This window comes from Pelecanus crispus, chromosome 18 (genome assembly GCF_030463565.1).
Source record: "Pelecanus crispus isolate bPelCri1 chromosome 18, bPelCri1.pri, whole genome shotgun sequence".
In the NCBI taxonomy this organism is placed as follows: Eukaryota; Metazoa; Chordata; class Aves; order Pelecaniformes; family Pelecanidae; genus Pelecanus; species Pelecanus crispus.
The window spans coordinates 2,018,135-2,045,550 of record NC_134660.1 but is presented as its reverse complement, the minus strand read 5'-3'; the positions used below and the strand labels follow the sequence as shown (position 1 = coordinate 2,045,550).

Below are 27,416 nucleotides of genomic sequence, written 5' to 3'. Positions count from 1 at the left end.
ACTTGTTTGGTATCTTTCATGAAAATATGGTATTTTCGGTTGTTTGAAAATACTGGGGTCTTTTTCTGCTTTAGAAAGAAGGAGGAGGAAAAGAAGAGAGAAGTTTTGAATAATCCTGTTAAAATGAAGAAAATCAAAGAATTGGTAGGTGTATCTCAGTACTCCTTTACAGACGCAAAGCACAGAATACACTGAACCAAGGGGAGGATCATAGGTCAAAACTAGTATTGTTTAGGATAAGGAGCCGAGTTCCGTTTCCTGACTCTTCCCAGAAAAACAGAATAAATTTAGCTTTCTAGAATCCTAATATAGTAGAACAAGGTTCTGTATCAGTCTCTCAGCAGGAATTAATTTCTTCCTTTCAAGTTCAGTGTTTTATTTTACTCTTCTTGCTCTTCTGGTGTGCTTATTTTTTTTTTGAGCTAGTGATTAATTGATGATTTAGTACTGCAGAATGATTGCAGACATAGGATTTGACATGCACTATATCAAACTGACACGAGGGTAGACTCCATTAAGGTCTTTAGTTTTGAGAGAGAACCTTGTTAAATGGTTTAGGTTTTGTTCCAGGAGCCTTTCCACAGAAAACTCTTACTTTGCCTTGTGATACTGACTGCCCAAGTGTAGAGGCAGTAATTATTACTAATGAAACGATGTCTTGCTTTATAGCTACAAAACAGTTTAGATAAAAAGGAGAAAAAGAAGAAGAAAGAGAAGAAGAAGAAGCACAAGAAACATCGGCATCGCAGTTCTAGCAGTGAAAGTGACAGCAGTGATGAGGATCGAAGCAAAAATAGGTATGTTTTGAGGTTTTGTAGGAAATACCATGTTTCCTGGTTAACTTGTTTGGTTTTCATGTCTTTTTCTAATCCCTCTGGGTCTTACCTTTCTAATTAATGCTCTTCATTTGCCTAAATGTTTCTATATGTCACTTCATTGTTTTTGCATCATTAAATTATTTTAATGACATTTTTCTGTTAAAAAAATACTGTATTCTTGAATGTTGTCTGCTTCAAAAGTACTATTCTGTTTTTAGGTCTCAGAAGAGGATGAACAGCTCCTCCTGGAAATCTGCTCCTTCCAAAGTCCCGGGATATGGCTTACAAGTAAGTACATGTGTTTCGCACAGCTCTTTCAGTAGCAAGTGCCCTGAGTTAAGGAAGAACAAGAGTTTTCGCAGTTTTTTGCAAGACTGCTTCACCGGCTAGAAGAGGATTATGAGAGGGACATGGTATAGTAAAGTTCATATTCAGTTTGGAGCCATCTAAGCCTTGAAATTAAAGTTGTTCAGATCCTGGTAGGGCTTTTGTCTGCTCTGAATTCAAGTTAGGTTTTATTCAGTTTCTTTTCATTGTCACACATCTGTTTAAATACTCTGCTGGGCTGTCTTGGCAGTTTAGTTTACTGAACGTGATATGGAAATAATCTTTTCAGACACAGGTGTTAATAAGAACCTGGTAAGTGGGATAAGTAAAAGCAAACCACAATGCGCACTCCTTCCTGCACTTAGCCTAGTCTGAGGTCTCCTGTGTGGCCGTACATTGTTGTTGTGCTCTTACAAGACGTCTCTCCTGAAAGACACTTTTGAATTCCAGGTTAGAAACTCTGACCAGAGCCACAGGTCTCGGAGCTCTCCAGCTGCCGTCCAGGAGAGGGCCCCCCACAAGCACCGGGATCGCTCCAGGTCCAGGAGCCAGTCCCGCTCTCCTCAGAGACGCTCTAGCAAGAAGAATTCAGAACAATCTGGATGCAGGGGCTCAAGATCTCCTTCTAGACACAGCAAACAGTGAGTGTGGCTAACCTGGATAATGTAAATGTAGGACTCTAGGATCAAAATCCCTCTTACTCAGTCTCCTCCTACTACTTTAGTGTTCTGGCCACATTATTGCTCAGTTCTGGGTGTAAAGGCAGGAGCAAAGTAAAAACTGGGTGCACTTGTGCAAGAATGCAGAAGCGCCCAGGTCAGCTCCTGGAGGGGACATGCTGTCTGCAGTTACTGTTCATTTGGGACACTCTTTCTAGGTACACCCTTTAGGTATTGCTTGTAACTGTGCTTTAATTGGGCCACCAATTCTCTTTAAAATGTGTTTCTAATTGTTGAATTATCTTTACTAAATGCTGATAAAATCAGGTACCAGGTATTTATTGTTTGCTGATGAAATAATTAAAACTGAGTAAAAATAGATGGCAATTTGTGGTATATTAAGGGTCACTAGCATTTGTTTTCAAAGTGGACAGGTGACAGTCCTGCAGTTATGGGAGACATCTTGGTTTCAGAATGTATTAAAAAAATCCGGGGAAAGTTTAGAGGTGTGATAAAGGATGTTATTCTGTCCTAATAAGGGTATTTCTGGGTTACAGACATAGTAGTCGGGAGGAGAAAGGGAGAGCTAGAAGCCCTTCCCCTAAGAAGAGCTATCGACGACAGCATGCTCCGGGTTACACAAAGTAAGCAAGATCTTCTCCCTGTGCTTTTGGATGGAAGTTGCCCTGGCGATTGTGAAACTTCTGGGTGTAATCCGTGAACCAAATTTTATTCTCTTAAGTAAAATAGATTGGATCGGATGTCCAGAAGATTGGACAGAGCGTCCTAAAGTGCTCAGTTTAGTGCTCTTGAGCTTGATTGTTAGTTAACATCTTGGACAGCTTCCCAAACTGATTCATGTGGTTGTTGGTTTTCCATGTGTCTTGCATCACTGTGCAAGGCAGTAATGTGAAGTCAGTCTTTGTCCCGTGGACTGTTAATTAGAAGCATTCTGTTTCACTGTCATCAGGAAAATATGACCTTGACAGCATCATCTTACCAGTCAATTAAAAACAAGAAGGCTGAAAAGAGGGAGAAAACAGACTCTTGCTAGGGGCGTGGTAAAGCGGAACATTTAGATGCGTATTTACAAGCTTTGCTGGTTGGCTACCAAAGAAAAAAACATGTTAAACACCCCTAATTTAGGGGATTGTAAATCATCTTAAAGAATGGAAAGCAAGAGGGGGGTGGGGCCCAGCATGCTATTGATTCACAGCAGTGGTGTTTTCTACACAAATAGAAAGATCTCTCCAGAGGAACTAGAGCGTAAACGCCAGGAAATGATGGAAAATGCCAAGTGGCGGGAAGAGGAGAGAGCAAACAACCTCAGGAAACACCGAAAGGAGGAGGAGCTGGAGCGAGAACTGGAGAAACTTGACTCCCGAGATGGGAAGTTCTTCAAGTGAGTGTCTTTTATTACCTGCTTTTTCATTCAAGGGAAATACAGGCCACAGCTTCTGAAGAGTGAGTCGTGGCCTCAACGTTTGAGATATCTCAGATTATGGTATACGATCCGTCTCTGCTGTGTTGTACGGTACAACTAGTGATGTCTACTGTTCCCAAATCCTTCTCTTAATGCAAAAGATAGCTCTTTCTGTGATGGCCTTGGTAGTCAGACTCTGAAACCGGTAATCGGTATTTTTTTGCCGTCCTGTAGAAATGCCTAGTAGTGTTTTACATGCAGATATTAAAAAGTTCTCTGTTTTTAGGAGCTTGCAAACAGTTTTAGGCCTGCAAATCCACTGGGAGTCTGTGTGCCAAAAGTTTGTGGGACTGTAACCTGTGCTCAGCAAGAAATAAGACCGTTTCTAAACACAGGTGGTAACTTACAGTCCCTTGTACACACAGCAGGCAAAGGAAATCGGAGTGGCACAAGGCCTTCCAGAAAGTCCAGTGGCGTGTAAGAAAGATCCCGTGGCAGTGTTACGTATTTTGGAGTTGCTGCAGCATAGCATTCTCCGGGCTCTATAAATTAATCAGAGGAGAACATATGCTTAATTCCTGAAGCTGCCCAGAGCTGGGATCACATAAGAGTGGCTTAAAATCACAATAGATTTTCCTCCATGAGCAAAATCTTTTGTGGAGAGAGTTCTTTGTGCATTTCCCTGTGCAGAAGCAACTGGTTGAGCTAACAAACTTTGTGTTTATTGGCGCGTTGTTTGAAGAGGGAGATGGGCATGAGGAGATCATTCAGAAAAGCACACACAGCAGTGTGAGCTGAAAAAGATGCAGTAAAAGACAACGAGTGGTCATGAGGATCCCTTGTCTCTCCTGTAGCTCACGTAGGCATTTACAGCATGAGCTCTGGCATTCAGGCTCCCAGAGGACCGCGGCCCTCAGTTCAGGAAGGCATTGCTTTTCCCTTGTTTGCTTCGCAGAAAGCAACCAAGTCCCTTGTGAGGGATGCTTAATGTTTGTAATTAACACTTAGTTATATTTGGAAGACAGAGAGACTTGAGAGCTACTGAAAATATATTTCTGAGCACTGACCTTAAATAAGGCATTGAATCTGTTACAAGCCAAACTAAGAGGTATTCAGTTCTTTCAGTGCAGATTTTAATAGGAAATAATTTATTTTTTTGATGTTAGATTTAGGTAGATGACTTGGGGACGGTGAATCCTGCGAGAAATGGTGTAATGTTTGGGAAGAGATTCTGATATCTTTCTTTGGTTCAATTCTCTACAGTCGCTTAAAACTAGAGAGCGCATCTACTTCCACCCTAGAAGATCGGGTGAAACGCAATATCCACTCCCTTCAGAGAACGCCTGCTGCCTTGGAAAAAAACTTTATGCAGAGATGAAACTTGTTCTTCCTCTGCTCCTGTGCAGAAGTTAAACGGACACTTATTCCCAAAGGTGAGAGACCTCCAGCACAGCCTGGCTGCTCTCTACAGGAACTGTTACCATCTCCCTGCGAGGCGCTGGATTTCTGCGCTGCAGCCCACAGCGTGTTCTGGACTTCGGGCGTTGTGAATGCGTTTGTAATGAGTATGACCTTGCAAGCAAACCTTTGCTGGGGAACTTGTGAGCCCTTGTATTCTATTTTTAACGTATTGGCAGATCTTTTCCTTCTCCCTCCACCTTGACTGGTATCATTTTTGTATATTGTTATTACCAGATTATGCCGGGTGGTAACTGCTTTCTACGTTGGGCAGATTGTCTGAGCTCTTTATATGACAGAGCAAAAGACCTATTTTTTGTTAGTCCTTAAGAATCGGAGCAGAACAAATTCACATGTGAGTTAATTTCATGGAATGCGATACAGCTACACGAGTGGCAGACAGAATCCTGCTCGGTACTGTTGCTATTTCAGGTGTGGGTTTGGAGCGTGATGTCAGACGAGTCTGCAAAATACCTGTAGCCGTTACTTAATTGCTCACAGATTGGAACGGTGTTTGACCCAAAGGGAGCCGCTTCGCAGGGAGAGGAAATGAGCAGAGCATAGCTGATACAGCAGATATTTCTCTGGGATTTTGTAATGTAAGTAATGTGTATATGTACAGCAGTGTAGATTCCCCCCCCCCCCCCCCTCAAAATTTAAGAAACTTTACTGTCGTTTTTAAATGTTCTTTGTGGCTTTTGGGGGCGGGAGGGGCGGGGGCAAGCCCCGCTGGCAGCGGGCAGGTTTGGTGAGGGCCCGGGCGGCGGGCGCTGCCGCTAGCAGCCCCTTTTCGGGCCGATCCGAGCTCCTGGCTGGCTCCAGCCCGCGGGGCCCGGCCCCGGTGCCGCCGGTCCCGGGGGGGGGGGGGTCCCCGGGCAGCCCCGGGCCCTCTCCTCGCCCTTTAAACGGCGGCCTGTGACGTGTGTAGCAGCCCATTCATAATTCCAGGCGCCTTGCTGCTTATTGGCCCGTTCAGAACGGGGCGGGTACGTCACGCCAACTGGGCGAGACCATCTCCGGGAAGAGGAGGAGGGAAGGACGCTTTCTCTCCCCTCTCCCTCTCCCTCCGTCCAGCCCTTCCCGTTGCTCCCTCTCTCAGCCCAAGCCGTCCTCCGCTTCTCCCCGTTCCTGCCGCGGGTTGAGTCGGGGAGAACCAGCGGCCGGCGCCACGCTCCCGCCCCTTGCCATCCGCGGCTCCCCCTCCTCGGCCAGGACATGGTCCCTCCCGCTCCCCACCTCCTCCGCCCTCCGCCATCTTGGCGCCTCCTCGGAGCGCGGGGCCGGGGCGCGCTCGGCCGGCGACGGCGGCTCCTCCTCAGCGGTGGAGCGAACCACTGCGGGGGCGGGGTGGGGGGGGCCGGGACGGAACCACTGCGGCAGCGGCGGGGGGGACGGCGAGGGGCAAGCTACCGGACCGGACCAACGGGCAGGGGCTGACAGGGGCGGGCGGTACCACTGGGGAAAGGGGGGGGTGGGGGGCGTGTGCCGGGCCGGGCGGAACCATGCGGAGGCGCTGGTAGGGGGGAGCCCGGGGGAGGGGGTTCGGTCCGGCTCCCGGTGCCGCTGCCGGTCCGGCTCCGCCATGGCCTCGAACTGCGCGGGGGGCTCGTCGGCGGGGGGCGTCGGGGCGGCGCTGGGCTCGGCCCTTAGCGCCAGCAAGACCAAGACCAAGAAGAAACATTTCGTGTGCCAGAAGGTGAAGCTGTTCCGGGCCTCGGAGCCGCTGCTCAGCGTCCTCATGTGGGGGGCCAACCACACGGTGAGCGCGGCCCGCGGCGGGCCCTCCCCAGCCCCCCCCGGGTCGGGGGCCCTCCCCAGCCCCCCCCGGGTCGGGGCCCTCGCCCCCCTCAGACCGGGCCTTGCCCCTCAGCGAGCTCCCTCGCCCCCCCGGATCGGGCCCTTCCCCCCTCTCCCTCAGGCAGGGCCTTTTCCCGCCCCACTCAGACCAGGGCCCTCGCTCCCCGGGCCGGGCTCCGTCCCCCACCCCCACTTTCCCCCCTGAATCGCAGCCTTCCCTCCCCCTGGCATCCGTTCCCTAATCCGGGTCCTTCCCTGCATTCCCACTCCCGGGGCACCCCGGTGTCAGGGCCGCTCGTCCTGCTGGATGCCCGCCCTGCCAGGAGGGTGTCCGTGGGGTCTGCTCCTTCCCGCCTGTGTCCCTGTCCCTGGTGGTGCCGCTCTCCTGGGGCTGGGGCTCCTTCCCCAGAGCATCCCCGTCTCCGGGCACCTTGGGTCCAGCCCCTGCATCAGGCTGTCCCTCCCAGACATCGCCTTCCCCATGCCTGGGCTGGCTTTAGGCTTCCCTGCTGCTACACACTTCTCTTTGCCAGAGCACGGCAGCCCCCTCACGCCCACCCGTCTGCCTCTGTCCTCTTCCCCAACGCGCTCCCCTCGCTTTCCCAGGTCTGCTGGGTCGTGTGTGTGTGATGCCATTTTGGTTTGCGTCCCCTCGTGTCCCTGTTGCCCTGGTGCACCCGTGCCCTGGCACCGGAGGCCCTGGGGACACTCGTTCGACACCCACAGCGCTGTCCCCTGTCACAACCCCTGGCTTTCTCGCTCAGGGCAGTCCCTGTGGCCCCGTAACGGTGAGGGGACACCCCCCCCCCCCCCCGCATGTCACGACGCAGGTGTCCCACGCACACAGTGACAATCCTGCTCCTCAGTTGGCCGTATGAGGAGAATTACATGTGTCTCTCTTCTCCATCCCAAACCATAAAAGGGTCTTTTTGGCCCCATCTGTCCAGCCTTGTCTCCCTCTGACTTCAGGCTTCAGCTACCAGAACTCAGGCCATGTGTATCCCCCAGACTCTCGGCCTCGGTTTCCCTGGGCTGGCACGAGTTAAGAGGGAGCCAGGAGAGGGTCCCTTGGAAATGCCAGTGAAAGCTCAGCTCTTTGATCCACCTTCTCTGGAGGTTCCTAAGACCATCTTTACATTTTTCTCTTAAAACTTCTCCCTCGTCTGTGATGGCAGGCACAAATCTCGTACTGGAATTGATTTGCCGCTGTTCTGGGAGACTATTCAGGCGGTCAAAGAAATTCAGAAACCTCATCCCTTCCTAAATTAATATGCTTTTAGGGCTCAAGCCACCTATTTCTCCAGTGGATTAATGGATGGTTCCTAGAGAGTGAAGGGGATTTAGGTTTAACTTTTGCAGAAACAAATAACACACAAAGAATTAGAATTGTATTTCTGGCTTGCCTGATGATGGAGTGAAAGCTTCCAAATGTAGTTCAACACGGTGCTGTCTTTCTGAGTCAAAGGATGTTCCAAGTCTTGCTGCTCAGAGCCTTGCCCAGGCAGCAGGATAATGAATTTAATCAGGCTTTGATCAGTGCTGCTATTAGGAGCCCTGAAGAAATGGAAATTGGTAGGATTCTTCTGAGTTTCATTTGTGGCCTCTCGGGGACGGTTGTTGCTTGGTGGCAATTAGCCTTTTCTTTGTAGCTGTCTGGGTACTAGGAATCTGGCAACTTTTTTAGGCGCTGGATCAGGACACTGTAACTTTTGGAGCACTTGGCTGTGAAATATTCAGGCAAAGGGAGGAAGGCAAGCTGACAGTTCTGTATGAACACTAAGCTAGTAATGAGATTATGTTGGATGCATATTATGAAGAAATTGCTGCCGGAAAGGAGGACGGTATCCTGAGGGGCTGGGAAGGGGGTTAGAAAATTTCAGCTGTGACCTCCTTCCCCTTGGACAGGCATCCAAGATTTCCCAGCAAATTCTTCCTGGTTCGTTTTTCCTCCACCTTTCTGCCACCCATCTCGGTCTGCGTTTGGGTGAGCCTTGGGAGTGCCGAAGAGGGCGGGTGGCTGTGGCCGTGCTGCAGAGCAGGCTGCCAGCCGCGGTGGCTTTGTTTGCTCAACGCGTGAGCAGCTGCTCGTCCTGGTCTGCGTTTGGGAGATGGTGTTGGTGCCCTGCTTATAGGGGAGGTGGAATTGCTTCTGTGCTTCCGGCAGATGGGTCTGGACAGTTTAGAAATATTTTCAGGAGTCTCTTTGGACTTTGTTAGAAATCTTTTGGGGGGTTGTTTAATGTTTGGCCCCTGAACCATGGTTTTACAAGGCGGGATGAATCCCAGTGTCTGTGGAGCCCTGCCTTGGGATCCCTGCAGTAGGAGGGGGAGAAAACTGCTATCAGCACAAACTACAGGGCCGTGCCAGGAAGATTCTGTCAAAAATACTCGCATTAGAGATGAACTTTTTCATGGACAAATCAAACAAACAACCATTTTATGCAATCCACCATTTTTGTTGACTGAAGAAATTCCCTCGGGTCCATTAACCGAGTCTGGCAACAGTTTGGCCCTGCCTTGTGTTTAAACAAGCTTGTTAGCAGCTGGTGTGAATACAGGCGGTGATGGGCCTGGAGAGGATCAGGAGCAATGATGTTAGCACACCAAGAACAGGAACTGGTTTCTGGAACAACAGTTCTAAGCATTTCTGTTTAAACAGCGAGCTGGGTCTTGGCTGTCCTGGTGGTCCCCAGCCAGTGTTTAAACCGAGTGAATTGGGATCAGGGTGGGGCTGTGGCTGGTGTAAGCGGGGCCAAACGTGGGTGGTATTAGTCCAACAGCTAAATTTTGAAATAGAAAGCCATGGAGGGGAGGGGAGAACTCGTGCAGATAGAAGAAAGTGGAGTCACAGAGGCTCACCCTTGATTTCTGAGTTTTCTGTAAGGCAATGTAAAATTCAGCAAACGTGGAGATGGTTCCTGGGGAAGCTTTGCTTGCGACCGCTGTTGTCATGGTGTTGGAAGAGGAAAAGCAGCTCCTCGGTGTTAGTTATGTGCACGTTGCTCCATGCACGCTCTCCGTGCCCTGGCTGGGGTTCCCCGTGCATAGGAGCTCGCCAGCGGCGGAGGGAAAGTTGTGATGGTTCTGGAAGGGAGAAGCCATCTCGCACTGAACAGCAAGATGAACACGGCAGTGTTGTGTGATGTTCTGGAAACCATAGAAACGGTTGTAAGGTGCTGATTATACAAGGCACTGGGATCCCAGTGAGTTCAGGGGTTGTTGGAGCGGTGACTCTTGTTTCTGTTTGTTAAATGAACGGCTGAGTTCATACGGGCCGTGATGGTGCTTCTCTAGGTGGCAGTTCATCAACTGGAAATGATCCCTGGAGCTCTGTGGATGTTGGCAGGGGCAGTGGGTAGGCATAAACAAATCCCATTTTTGTTGAAATGGGTAGATCTCTTGGCTGTGTGGATCTTGCCTGAGGCAGCCTCCTGCGCTCCAGAGGCTCCGATGCTGGCTGAAGCACCAGCCGATCTCCTAGGACCTTTAGGAGTGGTGCCAGCCAGTACAAAACACAGCTATTTAGTATTCAAGTGAAATAGCAAAATTGGGATTTGCAGCACGCTTCTCCCTTCTCTGCAGCGTTGTTTTTGGTGTTGCCATGTTAATTCTAGCCAGAGCAGCATCTGCCACATATCAAATGTTGAAGTCCTATAAATTGGTACTGGCACAGGGTAAACAGCATGTATTTGTCCTTTCCAACACTCGCTGTCTGCTGTGGCTCTAATTGACCTCTGGAGAGTGCAGCATATGGCGATGGCCGTGATAGCCCGTGTTAATGATCGAGGCCCGTGGCTCTGAACCTTCTTATCCCGGGACCTCCTGTTAAAGCAGAGATTCCAGGAGCCCATTTCTTTCCTGGGCTATGGAGAGAAAAGATTTTCCTGGGTAGTTCAGCGAGGAAAATGGGGCTTAGTTGCCTGCTCTGCCACTGACTCGTGTGGCCGTGGGTGGGTCGTTTAACCTTTCCGTTCCTCAGCTCTTGTTTGAGCCAAGGCAAGCTCTGCCTGCCTGCGAGTGGACTGGGAGGACGGATGCTTTCCAGCGGTCCCGGGGCTGTGCTGACGCCATGGGTGACGGGCTGCCCTGCGTTGGCGGGGCAGCAAGGTAGCGCTGACTGATTCCTCTGCCTGTGACGCAGCGTTGTGCTGCGGCTCCGTCAGGACGCAGGAGTGCTTTCCAGCAGGCTCCAAAGTACTTTGTTCAGGAAGAGGTGGGTTCGCTGTCACTAGGGGATGCTTTTTTTCCCCTTGTAAAGCATGCTGATGTCCCTAGAGCGCCGATAGAATTGTATTGACTACAAGATTCATGCTTCCATAGCATTGCATGGGGGGTTTGTGAGCTTGGATACTGATTAATCATGCTCTAATTCATGGAAAACAGTAATTTTTTCTCAAAGTGTTGCCCGGTTGCTGTGTTAAGCAGCGGCAAAGTTTTGCTGCAGATATGGGTTTGTCTCCATGCTAGTTAAAGTGATTTTGCTATGTGTCTCTTACCTACTTCCCTGGAGTATTATAAAGTTTAACTAATGCTCACAAAGTACTTTGAGATGCCTGATTGGAAGGCTTTGAGAGGAACAAAGTATTTTTATTTTCCTGAGCAAATTCCTGTTGTAAAGAATCCTAGAGAGTAGACTCATACACTCTGTCATCTGGATCTTGTTAGTAAACAAATTGCGTTTTCCCATCAATTTACTAATGGTAATTGCCACTTTGAGGCTACAGTCAGGTTTTGAAACAAAATTATGCCTGGCCCATTCGTTCTAACAGCTGTCCCTGAATGACACAGAATATTGATGCATCTTTTATTGAAAAAGGAATTGGCTTTGCTCGGGAAGACAAATTATCAACCACAGATAAACCCAGAATTGTACCGACTGGTGTTGCTCAAGAGCTCAAGTGACCAGGAAATACAAGCTGAACAGACAGAGGGGAGGTGGTATTTTTCCAGCCCTATAAGGCCAGGGGTGGCTGTAGACTTCTCAGTGGTGTAGGCAAAAATGAAATCTGCTGACTGAGGATGAAGGGCCCGGCCACTGCTGCGGGGGAAGGGGAGAGCTGCTGGCTGGGAAGCTGGAGAAACAGCGGAGCTGAGCTTGCGGTTCCTCTGGCTGCTGGGCAAATAGAGGAGGAGGGTGGCAGCTGTGGCTTTGGAGAGACGAGGGTCTTCTCTCCGTCACCTACGGCTGCTGCCCCAAGCCCTGGTCCCTCCTTCAGTGGCATCAGGCTGCCTTTCCCTCCAGGGCTCTGGCTGGGGTCGTGGCTGTTTTGACACACCGGGCAACCTGCTGCCTTACCCCTCTCCTTGCTGGGGTGACCTCCGGACGTACCAGGTTGCTTGCCTTGCTTGGGAAATTGCTCCTTTGTTCTCCGAGTATGGTGAAACCAGCAGAGAAATGTGAAGCATCTCTTTCCTAGTGTCCCTGCTGTTGCCTAGTGAAGATGTCAATTGGTTTGTCTAAAATGTGCCTTGGTTTTAAAGCCTCTGAGCTCCACTGAGATCCTCCGAGCCTGGTGCGTGTCTGAGTCTTTTGTGAGGCTGGCGGGCATGTGCCATTCACGCTTTCTCTGGCCTGGGGAGGGGCAGGGCCAATGTCTTGTGTCTTTCTGCAAAATGCAGGTTGCAGTGGCAAAAGGCACTTCTTAATGGTGCTTTCAGCCCGGACTGTCCCTGTCAGGTTGTCTGTGTTTTCTGCCCAGTGGGGGAATAGAAAACTCCTGGCATAAGAGGACTGTGCAAAAACATGGGCTTATTTTCAAGAGGATTCAAAGGCAGATTAGGTCTGAAAAGCTGGATGACTTACAGAAAACCAGCATCATGCTGGGTCTGGAGACAGATCCCTGGTCTGAAGAGCTTGTGCTCTAAATTAGCTGTTCTTAACTTTTTCCGCTTTGCGGACCTCTAAAGCCTTTTTAGTGGAGGTGTGGAAATACCCCAGGCGCAGACTGCTGTACAGCACAGACCTGCTCTTCGCAGTTGCTGTGCTTCTCAAAATAGCCCATGACCCCTGCGGTGAGGGACCCAGGTGTGTGCCTGCCGTGCTCTCTGCTGCTGCACCTCTGCTCTCTGCAGCCACCTCTTCCAGAACAAAGAACCGAGCCCAAGATCTCGCTGTCCATCTTATGGCCAGCACCAGCCCCGGAGATCTCCAAAGCTCCAGGTACAGGCAAACTTTCTGTAGCTGGGTGACATCTCTTTGTGGGAGACAGGCGGCTCAGACCCATGGGAACAGGCTCCCCAGGAGCCAGGGGTTGCTGGGCACCTCATTGCTATGCACCTTGCTGTGACCTTGCCTTCTGTACCGTAAATACAGAGACACACACTCTGCTATATATAATCTGCTACACGCCTCTCCCTGGGGAGAAGGCGAGAGAGCAGACATGTGCCAGGCGTTAGTCACGTTGCTCTCGGGGGCTGCTCAGATTCCACCATGATAGGCACAGGAGAGGATCCCTATAGAGCGGTGCTTTTTTGTTTGGGCGAGGTCTCCTAGTGTTTCACTTGGCACCGTGCTGCAGGACCTGGCCTGATAAGCCTTAGGAAGGGGCACTGGATGCTGCGGATTGTCCTACGAGAAGGCAGAGTTTGGGATATCCCTTTTCCAAGGCAGCGTGGGGGCTTTTCACTCCTCTCCCTCTGGGATCCTGAGGAAAGTGTCAAGCATGGGAGTTACTGTGGGAGCAGACAGTGCACATCCCTCTTACTTAAAAAACAGACAGACAAAACAACAAAAAAACAAACACACACCTGCCTGGCGTCAGGAACAAAGGCCCAGTAGCCATCTGACCAAGAGCTGCCTTGTGCGGTGGAGGGCAGGCTGTCAGTGCTGGGACTAGAAATGGCCAGTTCAGCTCTTTGGCAGTGACTCTAGTCCCCAGCACAAATCCCTTCCTTCTCCCCATCTCCTCCAGAGCTGGAATCCCGAAGCATCCAGAAAGCTCTGCTGTACACAGCTGGAAGGGGAGAAAGGCAGGGGGGATTTTTTTCGGCTGTTGTCAGGCTGTTTTATCTTGGGAAGAGTGGGGGCATCTTTTAAATGAGATGAGGTATCCTGACGCACCATTTCTGCCAGTCAGGAGACTTGCAACAGGTACGACATTTGCTTTGAGGTTTCTGCTTTGGCAGAAATGAGGACATCTAGAGACGTCTTGACATCTCACTTTGCTAACATTTGTGTCTGAATTTCTGGCAGGGAGGAGACAATCTCCAAATCGCTGTTCCCTCTCAGCCGTCAGCACCCTTCCTCCGCTCTGGAACAAGCTGATAATAGCTTGTTTGTGCCTTACCCACCGCCGAGAAGAGGGCTGAGAACAGGCGTGTCTAAGGAGCTGTGCTGTCGGGCTTCCCCTCCTGTTAGACAGCAATAATTAGTGGCTGGAGGCAGCGCCTCTTTCTTGATACAGAATTTGCTGTTTTCTCTTCCCCCCCCCCACTTCACCCTGGGGGAAATCACTGCATGGGGCTCTCTGATACAGCTCCCTGCAGTAGCTGGGAGCTGGACACCAGGATCTGGGAGATCCCTTCCTCACCTGCGGTCCCCTTGCCTTTCCTCTCCTCCAGCTGCAGCTCGAGGAGCGGCTCAGTGCAGGATTGAGCCTTTAGCTTAAGCTGGGGGGTATTGGCCTCCCTGCTCCATTGTGATTACAAATGATGGGAGGCGTATGACATAATTTATTCATTCATCTGTGCAGTATTTGCCATATTCCCAAAGCACTTTATGGGAGTGCTTAATGCTCCTCGGTGCTGCTGTGAAGTAAATACAGGGCAGGGCTCTAAAGAGCACCATCTCTGCTCTTAACGGAGCGGTGGCCGGTTTACTTTCCGCTTATCTGTTGTGTGGGATGACTGTCTCTGAAAATAGTCATCTTTTCTCTTTGCAGTGTGTATGTGTCTTTCTTTCCAGTCTGACGTTTGTTAAATCTGGTCTGTTTTTTCATTGGTAATGATGGAGAGAGGATGTGAAAAATATGTACCTCATCAAAGGCTTGCTCATATAATTAGACAGCTCACTGCCCATCTCCAGAGCTGGGACCTCCTTGGTCCTTGCAGAGTTGAACTGTGCCACAGATCCTGCTGCAGAGTTGCTCCTTCACGCCTCCTTTTATCTCCACCTCCTTGGAGGAGATGTGGCAGCAGCTATTTGGACGGTATCGTGTGTCCTCTTGCACGCAAGGAGTGGGGAATCCCAGAACTGGAGTCCATTTCCTTAGGCTGATGGCTTGGACCCTGTTCCCAGGCAGCAGGGAAATGCTGCGTGCTTTCCAAGCGTGCTGGAAGTCGCTTGACCTGCCGAAGGTTTTGGTACTGGGAACAGACCCCAGGCCTGACTCCTAGCCAAAGCCTGCTGTTGCCAGTGTTGTCTGCTTCTCTCCAGCATTACCTGCTTGGCACAGTAGTTATGGGAATGAAGTTGTAATGAAACCACTTCCTAAATCCAGCACGTTAAGAGCAGCTCAGTTAGATGGGACTCGTGTGATTCCTGTGAAGTCTGTATGAATAAATGACACTGGGGCCGTCCTCAGAAAAGGCAGCTCAGGAACGTGCTGCCTCTTGACCTGCTCTTGAACGCTGGCACATCCTTGTCAGTGCATGGGCTTGTCTGGAGCAAGGTAGCCAGATATAGCCAGAGGTGGATTTCCCCACACACACACTATTGTGCTTTCGCTGCTGGGTGCTGTAGCATGAGCCTGTCTGTACAGTAGTAGCTGAACATTCATTCTTCTGCTTCCCTGTATTCCTGTGGCTGCCACACATGACTGAGGAGCAAAAACAGTCTAGTGGAGTGACTCATCCCTTTAGAGAAGGTGGGATAAGAGCAACAAGAGACAGCAAGCTTAGAAACAGCATCCACAGGGGAGCTGTGCTGTGCTGCACCAAAGCTACCCAGAGCCTGTTCTGGCTGGCCATGTTGAAGACTTTGGTCATCCGTGATTTGTAACAGTGAGAACTAGTTAAGAAATTGGTGGATGCAAATTTTCCTAAATAAAAGCAAAGGTGATTTATCTAAAACATAAAATCTGCTATTTCTTGGTCTGTAGGTTTGTCTCGATTCTAAGCTGTATCTTGAATGATCAGTGGAAGGTGAACAGATGAAAGAGCCGAGGCTGGCTTGGGAGTACTCTCCACATGATTGAGATGCTTCTGTGGCTTGTAACCACAGTGTTCTCCAGGTTGCTTCAGCACAGCAAGTTGCTCTGAAAGTCTAATGGGTTATATTGCTTCAAAAGCAGCTTCTGGGGTATTTGGCATCCCCATAAGTCCATTGACGAAACTGCAGGGTACTGGAGCTTGGGTTTTGAGTCTCCTTTTCCTTTCTCTTTCAGATCAATGAACTCAGCAATGTTCCCGTCCCTGTCATGTTAATGCCCGATGACTTTAAAGCCTACAGTAAGATTAAGGTGGACAATCATCTATTCAACAAGTAAGTAGGTGCTTCCCAACTTGTTTGTCTCTAATTAGGCAATTCCTCTGCTGGGGGGGCAAACTGGCATGGTGAAGGCCTTTTGGTTTGTTCCCTGTTGTAATGCCAAGAGGATCTGGCCTGGCTGGACACACGCCCTGAGTCTGTGCCCTGCCCACACCACTCAACAGGACGTGGCGGGGGGGTCAGTCTGTCACTGAGATGATGTCTTGTGGTTTGGTTTATATCCTTTGAGTGATGAGAAGTCTGGTAAGGCCAGGCTCAGAAGTGGCACTGCTTAAAAACAAAGCTAGTTACACATAGATATTCGCTGGATTGTGTAGAAGACAACTAATATTTTGGAGTTCACAAAGTGTAACTTGTCCAAAGTCCTAGGGCTGGAGTTTGCTGCACATCTTGGTTATTGTCCTGCTTTTGGCTGGGATAGAGTTAATTTTCTTCCTAGTAGCAGGCACAGTGCTGTGTTTTGGATTTAGTATGAGAATAATGCTGATAACACACTGATGGTTTAGTTGTTGCTCAGTACTGCTTGCCCCAGTCAAGGACTTTTCCGCTTCCCATGCTTTGCCAGGTGCACAAGAAGCTGGGAGGGGGCACAGCCAGGCCAGCTGACCCCAACTGCCCAAAGGGCTATTCCATACCATACGGCGTCATGGGCAGTATAGAAACTGGGGGGGTTGGCTGGGGGCAGTGATCGCTGCTCCGGGACTGGCTGGGCATCGGTCAGCAAGCGGTGAGCAATTGCATTGTGCATCACTTGTTTTGTATATTCTGTTATTACTATTTTCCCTTCCTTTTCTGTCCTATTAAACTGTCTTTGTCTCAACCCATAAATTTTACTTCCCCCCCCCCCTCCCCCCCCGATTCTCTCCCCCATCCCACTGTGAGCAAACGGCTGTGTGGTGTTTAGCTGCCTGCCAGGTTAGACCACAACAGTTATGCACAAAACTGACGCAGGACTGTCCCTTGACTCCTGCTGTGCCCTGTCTGGGTGTCCTGTCCTGACCAGCAGAACCCAAATCCCAAGACCATGGAGGAGAGGGCAGGAGTTTGCTCGCCATGACCTGCTAGGTTCCCTGTTCACAGGAGGCAGCCGTGAAGCTGCATTATACCCATGGCCTGCGGGGTTTGTATGGAGTTACCCCCTTCTCCTTTTCCCAAAAGATCCATTTTTGGAAGCCCTTTTAAAGTTACGGTTGTGACTGGTGCTCAGAGCTGTGTTCTCCACCCTGGCTCTGTGTGTGTGCAGGTCTGCAGTGCTCCCTGATTAATGCTTCATTTTCACTAAATTTCACAGGGATCAGCTTTTGAGAGTGGGAGTGTGATTCAAAAGTTTGTCTTCTCTGGCACCTACAATTTGCAGTATCTACTCTTCCCTCTTCTCCTACATAGATTTTAGTTGCCCGCATATTGCTGCAAAGGATTCTCATTGAGAATGAGCTGACAAAATCTCCCACTGTGTCCAAGCAGGACCATCCTCTCTGCTTCTTCCCACCGGGCAGAATAAGAGCTCTGGTAGGGAGTGGATGCAGCATCCCTCAGTGACGGGGAACGTTGTTGGTGTCCACCGTACGGTGCTCTGGGGAGGCCCCGTTCCCAGCTGGGGAGGCCTGGCAGCAAAGCTCACTCTGTAATGGTTGGGACTGGTCTGGAAAATGCCAGACTGGACCTGATTCACCCCCTCTCCTTTGCGTTCTGGGCGAGATGGTTTGTCTTGTGTTGACCTTTCTTTTGACGCACGAGTGATCTGATCTGATCTGATCTGAAATCAGAGCCCCCCCCACTTTCCTCCAGCTTTTCATCTTAAACAGTAACAGTGTGTTGCAGGGGGCAGCTGTGTTACTGAACGGAACAAAGCAACAAAGGAGGAGGAAAGAGAGAAATTATTCTGTCAAATCTGTGCTTGTGACAGGGGAGATTTGTTCTGTAAGATAGACATCCTCATCCAAAGAGCCTGTTAGGCAAAAGTTGGATCCTGCAAGCATTTCTGTGAACAGATGACTTTTGTGGGCATCCAAAGAAACATGCTCCCCTAATGAGGGTAAATAATTGCAGAATAGGGCCCTTGTAGGTAGGAGGGGGCTTGGGTATCCTGGGGGGTTAGCAGTGAAGTGGGAGAAGAATAGAGTTTGATTTCACAAGCTGATCATTGCACAAGAATATCTTTTCTGCTTTGCCCTAGGGAAAACTTGCCAAGTCGCTTTAAATTTAAGGAGTATTGTCCACTGGTGTTCCGAAACCTCCGAGAAAGATTTGGGATTGACGATCAAGACTACCAGGTACCGACTCTTCTCTCCCTGCCCTCCTAACACCTTTCCCTAGGACAGAATAACCAAGCTGGCAGAGAAACTATGATACCAACATTCTTATTTGGTCAGTTTTTATGGGCTTATAATCATGGTTTGAATGGTTTTACCATAATCCTAAGGGCCCCCAGCAACAGAGTAGGTCTTGCTGTGCCAGGCACTGGGCCATTGCAGAATGAAAAGATGGTCCCTGCTCCAGAGCGCTTACAGTCTAGGCATAAAATAAGAGGCAGCAGATGGTTGCAGGCAGGCAGGATCTTGAGGATAACAATGATCTAGTGCGGAACATCTGCAAGGAAAATGAGTCTGTCATGTTTTTACAGATTCGGGTGCTGCTTTAACCAAGTGCGAGTGCCAAGCATTGGTGCTGTTGAATTTGGTTTATCGAAGTGACTGCTGCTTTAGGACGTGTCCCCTAAGGCCAGAGGCTCAGACTTGCCTTGGAGGGGAGAGACATTTTCTTGTATTAATACCACTGGGATTAAATCCAGTGAAAGAGAGGTGTCGCAACTCTTGCTGCTACAGCAGAGCCACCCTTCCAACACACAGCTCTTAGTCTTACGCACGCAGGAGATGTGTAGTAGCAGGCTGCTTAGAGACCTCTTAAATGAGGGAAAAGCCAGTGCAGAAAAAGAGGGTGGCTTTGATAGCTGCGTGGCCTTTAGCAGGCCGAGTGTTAGGCAATTAAACGTGGTATCTTTGGCACTCCACTGCGGTTGATAAAGGCTGGCAGTGCGCCAGCACTGACTGGTCGCGGGCTTGAACTAAAATATTCACTGGAATACGCCAGCCCAGAGCGGCACGTTAGCGCTGGAGCAGCAGGTGAGTGGTGCAAGCTTCTTGCTCTCTCCCTTCTTTCCTTCACGTACAAGCCCAGCCATGCTCCCTGCTGCCTGTGTTGTGGGGAGAGGAGATGGGAGCAGAGCTGTTCCTGCTAATCCCACCAACCTGCTTCCTTCTGGTTGTGTGTGTGTGCGTGCCCATGTCCACATACAGCTGTGTATACGCCCTCCCCAAGAGTGTCAAAATTCTCTGTGATTATATCTAGATTATTGCCTGATCTCCCCCTGTTTCAAGGTTAATATAATAGAGAGAACTGTTTTCTTACTCCAGCTGCATGGCTCGTTGCACTGGTGAGACGCTGGATCTACTCGATCCAGTTTCTGGTTCCATGTGGTATGGGGCAAGGAGCAGATGTGTAGCACCTGCATCCCATCCTCTGCCCCTTGTTCCCAGACCAAGGCGGGAGCATGCAGGTCCCTCTGTGAGAAGGGATGACCTCTGAGGATACCGGGATCAGTGCTTGAGGCTTTTTGTTTCTTTGTGTAGCTGTCTCAGTTGCCTCTCTCCTGGTTGCCAGGGCCCATCCTACTCTGCTGCGTGTTCTCAGGCATGCTGGGCACTCTGAGGGTGTTTGCTCAAAGTGAGACACGTTTTTCGAGCAGAACTGACAGTCATCTTTGCTTTTCTTCTGCAAGGGGCCGGCCATCCCCAGGAGGAATAGTAAATGCTGGCTGCTGCCTCGTGGCTGCCTGTCGCAGCTCTGGTCTGGGTGACTGCCCATCTGCTGACGGAGATAGAGCTGAGCCCCGCGTTAGGAGGCAGGTGCCGTTCTTTGTGCCTGTGCGTGCTCAGTGCCTTGTAATTACCTGCGAGCCGCGAGTTGCGCACACAGATCTCTTCTGCTTGTGATGGAAGAACTCTTCAGGACACGTCTGCTCAGTCCATGCTTTTCTTGAGCACATGCCTGTTAGATTATTAATTTTATTTTTTTCCCTCCTACCGTCAGGCCTGTTCTCTAGGCAGCGATGGCGTTTTGCCAGAAGCAGTACCCTTGCCTCCTGGTCTGTTGACAGTAGTGCATGCCAGGCTGCGTCTGGCTCTTGAGGAGACTGCTTAGCCAGCAACACCCTGCCTCGGGGGCTGGCTGTACCAGGGAATTACTTTGTGTGCTGGCTTCCCCCATACCCTTCAACGTACTTGCATGCAGTGAAGTCATTAGCTCCTAATTATTTTTTCTCCTGCTCCATCCGCTGTAGTAGATTTTAGAATTTTTTTTCTCAGTTTCTTTTAAGAAACGATCAGAACCATGTGAAGTAACTTACATAGAAGCACCCCCAGTCTTGTTGGTTCTCAATACCTGGTTTATCATCATGTTGCTCTGAAGGATTACTTTTCTCCCGTCTCTGGGGTAGAGCAGTTTGGCTCTTGAAAAGTGTCCAGCTAGAACAGAAAGCAGCAAACATTCATTGAGCTAAATTCAGGTGGGTAAAATGTGATGGCTTGAGTGGGAATCGAGCCAGGAGGCTAAATATAACACCCGAGCTGTGGAAGAGGTGGGAGTGACAGGAAGGGAACAAAGTAAACCTAAGGGCTATGAATTTGGTAATGTCCATATGTGGTCATGATTTCTGCTTCCCATCTCGTCTAGAAGAAAAGCTCTGTGGTTTTGAGGTGAGGGGTGATTAAACTGTGTAGCAGACTCATTTGCAAATGTCAGCAAGAAGCAAGGGGGTTTTTTTGTTTGCCTTTATTTTCCTGATGGTTTCTGAAGCCGTTGGCAGGAGTAGAGTTTTTCCCCTGCTTCATTAAAGTTTTAAAGGCTTTAAATGCTTCATTCTGAAAGGAAACCTCTCGGCTCACTTGCAGCTTGACACGACAAATCCCTCTTTCGCAGCAGGCTCTGCTTGCCTGCGTGTCTGCGTCTGCAGACGAGCAGGCTCCCTCTGCTGTCTGCTCTTCAGAGAGAACAGTGTAACTAAAAAAAATACATCATGAAATGCATTGTCCAGCCCTGAGATCCTGAAAGCCACATCTACCTTGAGCTAAAGACCACTACCCAGGTGTCAGTACCGCTGTGTTTCAGAGCACAACTCTCCCCATGTGTCTGCGCCAGCGGCAAGGAAAAGCTAGTGAGAGCCTATGCTGTTGGTTGACAAAATGGCTTCTGAACAGACACTTGGTGACTGGGGTGGTGGAGCTGGAAGGCAGTTGCTGAGAAGTGGTGGAGGAGACAAGCAGGAGACTGGTGACCCGCTTGGGTCAGTCTGGAAGGTGTGAAGAGCAGTGGCTCTAACAGTGGGATGAGGCTCACAGCAAGTCCCCCTACCTGGGGAGAAGGATCAGAACAAAGAGCTCATGTTTGGGGCTCAGGGAACATGGTAGATACTTGCTCCGCAGCTTGCATGGGATTTTCCAATTGTGCTGCAAGTATGAAAAGAAGCTGCGATGTTTCGTTGCTAAGGATGGAGACAGGGATATAAAGACAGATGCTGCTGGTTGTCGGAAGAACAACCAAGCTATTTATACTCACAATCTTTTTCATCCAATTGTAAGAATAGCAGAGGCTGAGGGTGGCTTTTAGTTTCAGGGTGACCTGTAAAGAATTCTCAAACAGCGAGACTTTTACCAGTTTAGACTACCTTTTGGTGGAAAAGAAGGCAGGCCATGTCATTCGTTTTGTTCTGTTTTTCCTTAAATGTTGGAAATATCCTGACAGTTCTTGTATTTCCAGGAGGAAATGCTAAGAAGTCTTGGTCTGTGTATACTGCCTCCTTAATAACTCATTAGTAAAAACCAAAACATTTTCAAAAATGCATGCCAGGTGTTGGGGTAAAACGGGTAAACAAATAGAAGACCCAGATGAAAGCTCTAAACTCCATGTCCAGACTTCTAAACAATTGGGTTAACCTCAGTAGTGTTGAACACTCAGGGATGCTTGCTTATTAACGGTCACGATTGGAGTGTGTTTGCAAGTTTGCTCTGAAGCTTGGCCAGGACACTGTCACAGTTACAAAGGTGGAGCACAAAGTCTCTGGGATGTCTGTGGTTCCAGAGCCAGGTTGTGGAGCTGGCCCTGGTCACCCATGTCTCATCTGCTTTCCAAGACTGCTCTTCTTTCTTCTCCAGGGAGGTGGCAGCTCCTGCCTCTCCTCCCCACTTTTTTGTTCTGGTTCCCTCAGAACTCGGTGACACGAAGCGCCCCAGTGAACAGTGACAGCCAGGGCCGATGTGGGGCCCGGTTCCTCACCACCTACGACAGGAGGTTTGTCATTAAGGCAGTGTCGAGCGAGGATGTAGCAGAGATGCACAACATCTTAAAGAAGTACCATCAGGTACGGTGAGTCTGGAACCCTGGGAGGGGAGGTCGCAAACACCTTGGGGAGCATCTTGTGATTTGCTGGGGAACTGAAGCTTGGATTCACAGTGTGCAACCTGGCAGAGCTTGCAAATAGCTTTTGCAAAAGAAAACAGTGTTCCTTAGCCTCTGAGAGCCAATTATGGCACAGCTGCCTGCTTCTTCACAGTGCTGAGCCCCTTCACAGCTCACCCTGTTCCTTACATCAATGAATTATGGATTGTTGGTACCTGAGATCTGTAAACACGCTCCTAATTCAGTCCTTTGAATCAGACTTTCCAGAGCGACCGGCGGCAGACAGTTATGTGCAGGAGGGAAGGGGGAGCAAAGTGGGACAGCCGGAAATGTTCTATCCCGGTCCACGTTATCTGCCAGTCCGTCTGCTCTTTACTTTCAGATACACTCACATAACCACAAGAAGTGAAGTTAGCCAGTGCCAACAACGGACTCACCCCGCTGAGACTGAGTCACGGACGTGCACACCTAGCCTGTTACAGCAGGCTGGACATGCACAGACAATGGGATGCTCTGTCTCAGCTCAGGGCCAGAAGATTCTTACAATGCCCTAACTTGCTTTTCTTGAGACCCTAGGAGCCGTTTGCAAGCCTCCTTTCCTTTCACCATCGGTGTCAGATGGCTGGAACTGGAGGCTTTGCTATCAGCTTCTTGCTGAGCTTGTGTTCTGTCAGAGATGGGGTGTGTGTGACAGTACCGTCTTTCTCTGCCCTTCCCTTGCCCGCTCTCCTCCAGTTCATAGTGGAGTGTCATGGGAACACCCTCCTGCCCCAGTTCCTTGGCATGTACCGGCTCACCGTGGACGGAGTGGAAACCTACATGGTGGTTACCAGAAACGTGTTTAGTCACAGGCTGACTGTGCACCGGAAATACGACCTGAAGGTGAGTGTTTGGAGGGCAGTCATGGAGCTGAGAGCTCTTTTTCAAGGAGGGTGGGAGTTGGTGTTTGTAACACCTACTTGACAAGGTCCTGGGCTTTGCTTTTTGTTCAGGGGATTAGGTTTTGGGGGCTCTGGATGGGGCTTCACTTGAGGCTCAACTGTTGTTCCATTCCCCCATCCCAAGTGGCCTGCACTACACCAGGGAGATCTGTAAGTCTATCTCAGACATGAAAAAGGGGTTGAGCACTGATTTTAAAAATACTTTCATTATTGTTCTTCATGGAGGAATTAAATGATGTCAATGAATTCTTCAGGAATATGACACATAGTGCAGCAATGCTCTTTTCTTTATTCTTTTATCAGGGCTCAACAGTATCCAGGGAAGCAAGCGATAAAGAGAAGGTATGGACTTCCTGGCCAGCCTTTCTTTCCTCCTGGTGGTTGGAAGCAGATGGGATCCATTGACTTCCCTTTTCCAAAGGGGTATTGAGCAGGGGATATTAAACGGGCCCTAAGCAATAACCTGTTTCTGTCCCACCTTTCAGGCTGTGCTCAGTAACTGCTCAGGAAGAGATGGTGCAGATCTGCTGCTGCCCTGCCCTTCCCTGTTCTGTTGACACTACTAGGAGTGGGGGGAACTTCTTGGGGGACAACCCCACAAGTACCAAAACCCACATTAGTGCAATGGTGTCTTTATGGAAGGATTTCTTCATAGCACTCCCAGTGTACCAAACAGAGTCAGGTCAGCAGTTAGCTTTTGCAACAGATGCTTTTATAAACCCGACCAGCTCCTCTCAGATTCTTGGCATATCTCAGCATGTTTGTAAGTTTGGTTTCTGGTGCCATTAGGGGAACTTCTGACTGAGAATCCTGCCTTTGCAAAGCTTTGGCTGTGATGCTGCCATGGAAAGTCCTGTTGAAATCACAGCAGTAACTCATGGTACTACATTTTGCACATGCACATGGGATTTTCAGGTTTGGGACCGCAGAGTAAGTCTACTCCAGCCTGCCCTAAAATTAGATCTCTGGCACGAGCCAAGGAACTCCCTTTTATACCAAATGCTCTGGCGTCAAGGCACAGCTTCATCATACCCAAGTGTCCCTGGCTTGCTGGCTGTTTACTCTCTAGTTTTCTGCTTTTGTGGTTTGTCTCAGACCATTCATAGTAGATCTATATAAAGCCACCACATGCTCATATGTCATTCTAAGAACAAAATAATTTAATTCCCAGTTGCCAAAGGGGTTGTATGTTCTTCCACATCCCTGAGAAATCCTCAGGGCCTGCTGCAAGCAGATTCCTCAAAGAGCCGTGGTTTTAATTTTTTCCTCAAGTCTTTAGGGAGAGAAGCATTTTTTTGCCAAGCCCTCTCCCCTTCCCCCCAGTCTGAAGCCAACAAAATGCATTTCTTTTCTATTCTGGGAGCTGGTTGGAGCATCGCTGGCTGGAGCCCAGCTGTCAAGCTTTCAACCTGCAGCACATCTTTCCTTTGAGTTGAGTCTTTAAAGTTGAGTTGCTGTCTGTGTCTCCACTCAGTTTCCCCCTAGGTGCAGCTCAGCACATGGATTCATTGACAAATACTGTGCTCTGCCTGATGCTGTTTTCATATTTAGTGGACAGGATAAGCCACTTCACCTTATAAACAGGCAAAAGATCCTGGTGCAACCCCACACTCGATCCGAGTCTCTGTGCAATCAACGTATTGCTAATGGATCAGCATACCCGTCCTCCCCCAAGAAGCAGGGGTTTGGAGAATTTGACACAGGCTTTTTGTTGCAGGCCAAGGATCTACCAACGTTCAAGGACAACGACTTCTTGAATGAGGGTCAGAAGCTGCATGTTGGAGAAGAGAGTAAAAAGAACTTCCTTGAAAAGCTGAAGCGGGACGTGGAGGTAGAGTTTCCTGGGGGACAGCTTTCACTCTGTCTCCCATAACTGGATCCTCACTGTGGCCTCTGGCTCAAGGGGTGCAGCAGTGACTGAAAAGCAAGTCATTCCTGGATCAGTCAAGCAATTACAGTCAGGGTTATGCTGGGAGCAGTGGGCATATGAGCTCATCTGTAGATTCTCTGGAGTCTAATAAGGGTTTAGCTTTCACTCCAGCCCTTTTTAGGGAGATATGGGCAGGGTAGGACTAAGGATTTCTGATCCCACGTGGATGCTATTGTTCTCACTGATCTCTTTCTCCCAGTTTTTAGCTCAGCTGAAGATTATGGACTACAGCTTGCTGGTTGGGATCCACGATGTTGACCGAGCAGAGCAGGAAGAGATGGAAGTGGAGGATCGGGCAGAGGATGAGGAGTGTGAGAACGATGGTCTCGGAGGCAACCCCATTTCCTCCTATGGCACACCCCCTGACAGCCCTGGCAATCTCCTCAACTACCCTCGCTTCTTTGGGCCTGGAGAGTTCGATCCTTCTGTCGACGTCTACGCCATGAAAAGCCATGAAAGTGAGTATCATGGAATATTGCCCTGAAGAAGGTCTGGAGGGCAGAGGTGTCCTGTGGTCTGGCTGGTCTAAATGGAGTGGGAGGACTGTCCACAGGGAGAGAGCGGGAGAGACCCTGCCAAGTGTCTCTCCTTCGCTGTGCAGTCCCTTGTCGTGGATGGTGTGAGTTGGAACGGGTAGAAGTGGTGCTTGGAGAGTGGTGGCGTGTTCAGAGAACGTGTGGGCCTCTGGTGTGCTGTTTCCAGTCATTCTTCTCTGCCCTTCTACAGCCTCCAGCTGCCTTGCTTTCTCTGCTAGTTGCATCAAAACAGATCTGCTGTGTATTTCTAAAGGAGGGGGGTGCAGCTGGGCTTTGCTCACAGCTCAGGGTGTGCTAGCGACTCTCTTGCCTTGCTAGGTGCCCCCAAGAAGGAAGTGTACTTCATGGCCATTATAGACATTCTTACGCCATATGATGCGAAGAAGAAAGCTGCACATGCTGCCAAAACAGTGAAACATGGGGTAAGCAGCCTGCCACCCGCAAGGAGGATGGGCTTTGGGGCTTCTGCTTTGCCTGCATGCCTGCGTGTGTCTGTGTGATATCTCCTGACACTGATTTTTCTACCAGTATGGAAATTCTCCAGTGATGCTGTGCCCAAGAACAGCTCTTCCCTTGCTTACTGTCTCCTCAGACTGTCTTGGAAAGGCTTTCCCTCTGGTTGGTTGGAGATGACTTGCATTTATGTCCCAGTTTGGGAGGTGCTCGATTTCCCTGGTGTGGCACCAACAGGCTCACAGAGCAGGAATGGACTGGCTGCAGGCAGAGATACTACCCTGCTCCCTTCCTGGGGCCAGTCCTGTTCCCTGGCAGCAATCCTGAACTTCCCAAAAGGGCTTGAAAAAAGCCCAGGTTAGTGGGACATGGCGTTTTTCATGCTTCTTCCAAATCTCCTTTAAACCATGAGGGAGCAAATCCAAATCAGAGTCAGTGGTCTGCAGAAGATCCAGCTGGAGCTAAAATCAGTTTCCTTGGGGATCTCTCTAGACCTCTCTGGATGTTGTTTTTTCCTAGAACTTGCAAGCTGTTATCGGTCTTTCCCGGCAGAAACAGGCTGTGCTGACATGATGGCTCCCTGCTGTCCTCCCTCCCTCCTCCACCCTTTGCAGTGCTGCAGGGTCTGCCCTTCGAGGAGGGTGTTGTGACTTCTCTCTCCTCTCTGCCTTGCAGGCTGGGGCAGAGATCTCCACCGTGAATCCAGAGCAGTACTCTAAACGCTTCAATGAATTTATCTCCAATATCCTGACATAGTCGTCTTCAGCCTTCAGCGAGAAATGAAGAGAAGAGGGGCTACTTCCTAACAGAGAATGCAGCCTGTGACACTACAACAGACACTGTAGCAGCATGTGGGGTGTGCATGTGTGTGTGTGTGTGCAAGAGTGAGTGTGTGGCACTGTGTGACTTAAGAGAAAACTAATTCTAGGTGCACCCTCCAACAGTCCACTTGACCCAGGTGGAAAAGTGGGTTTTTATGTTACAGAAGTGCCCAGACATAGATTTGAGGGCTTTTTAAAACAAGAAAAGTGCATTGTTTCAGCACTTCTCTTTGTAATGACATTTTCTCCTCTCTGATCAAGAGAATCCCATAGGGATATGATATGTGGCACTGTATAAAAGGGGTCGCTCTAGATCACGTTCAGTGGGAGTGAAGCAGTGCCTGATTCCACAAACTACTACTTTTTTTTTTTT

The 27,416-nt window shown here is 49.6% G+C and overlaps 2 protein-coding genes across 6 annotated transcripts in view; both read left to right on the top strand.

The window, feature by feature from the left end:
• The window catches only part of CWC25 (CWC25 spliceosome associated protein), a 17,530-nt gene extending 1,687 nt beyond the window's left edge, over positions 1-15,843 (top strand). The window contains exons 4-12 of one of the 4 annotated variants that reach the window (XM_075722935.1): positions 75-144; positions 670-797; positions 1,037-1,106; positions 1,596-1,786; positions 2,362-2,448; positions 3,045-3,206; positions 4,491-4,660; positions 5,187-5,284; positions 15,806-15,843. In XM_075722935.1, the coding sequence (XP_075579050.1) occupies positions 75-144; positions 670-797; positions 1,037-1,106; positions 1,596-1,786; positions 2,362-2,448; positions 3,045-3,206; positions 4,491-4,605 (823 nt within the window). In that variant the 3' untranslated portion in view covers positions 4,606-4,660; positions 5,187-5,284; positions 15,806-15,843. Of the gene's footprint in view, positions 1-74; positions 145-669; positions 798-1,036; positions 1,107-1,595; positions 1,787-2,361; positions 2,449-3,044; positions 3,207-4,490; positions 5,285-15,805 lie in introns of those variants that run through there. The other 3 variants (XM_075722934.1, XM_075722936.1, XM_075722937.1) reach the window with 3 other exon arrangements.
• On the top strand, positions 6,268-27,416 carry PIP4K2B (phosphatidylinositol-5-phosphate 4-kinase type 2 beta). Of its 2 annotated transcripts, none has more exons than XM_075722932.1 (10): positions 6,268-6,444; positions 15,806-15,903; positions 18,086-18,182; positions 22,172-22,324; positions 23,098-23,244; positions 23,607-23,645; positions 25,021-25,134; positions 25,433-25,691; positions 26,088-26,191; positions 26,898-27,416. In XM_075722932.1, exons 1-10 carry the CDS (start codon positions 6,268-6,270, stop codon positions 26,976-26,978), a joined length of 1,269 nt encoding a protein of 422 aa, XP_075579047.1. In that variant the 3' UTR covers positions 26,979-27,416. The 2 variants fall into 2 exon arrangements, with proteins under 2 accessions (XP_075579047.1, XP_075579048.1); XM_075722933.1 differs by lacking the exon at positions 6,268-6,444 and adding an exon at positions 15,688-15,720.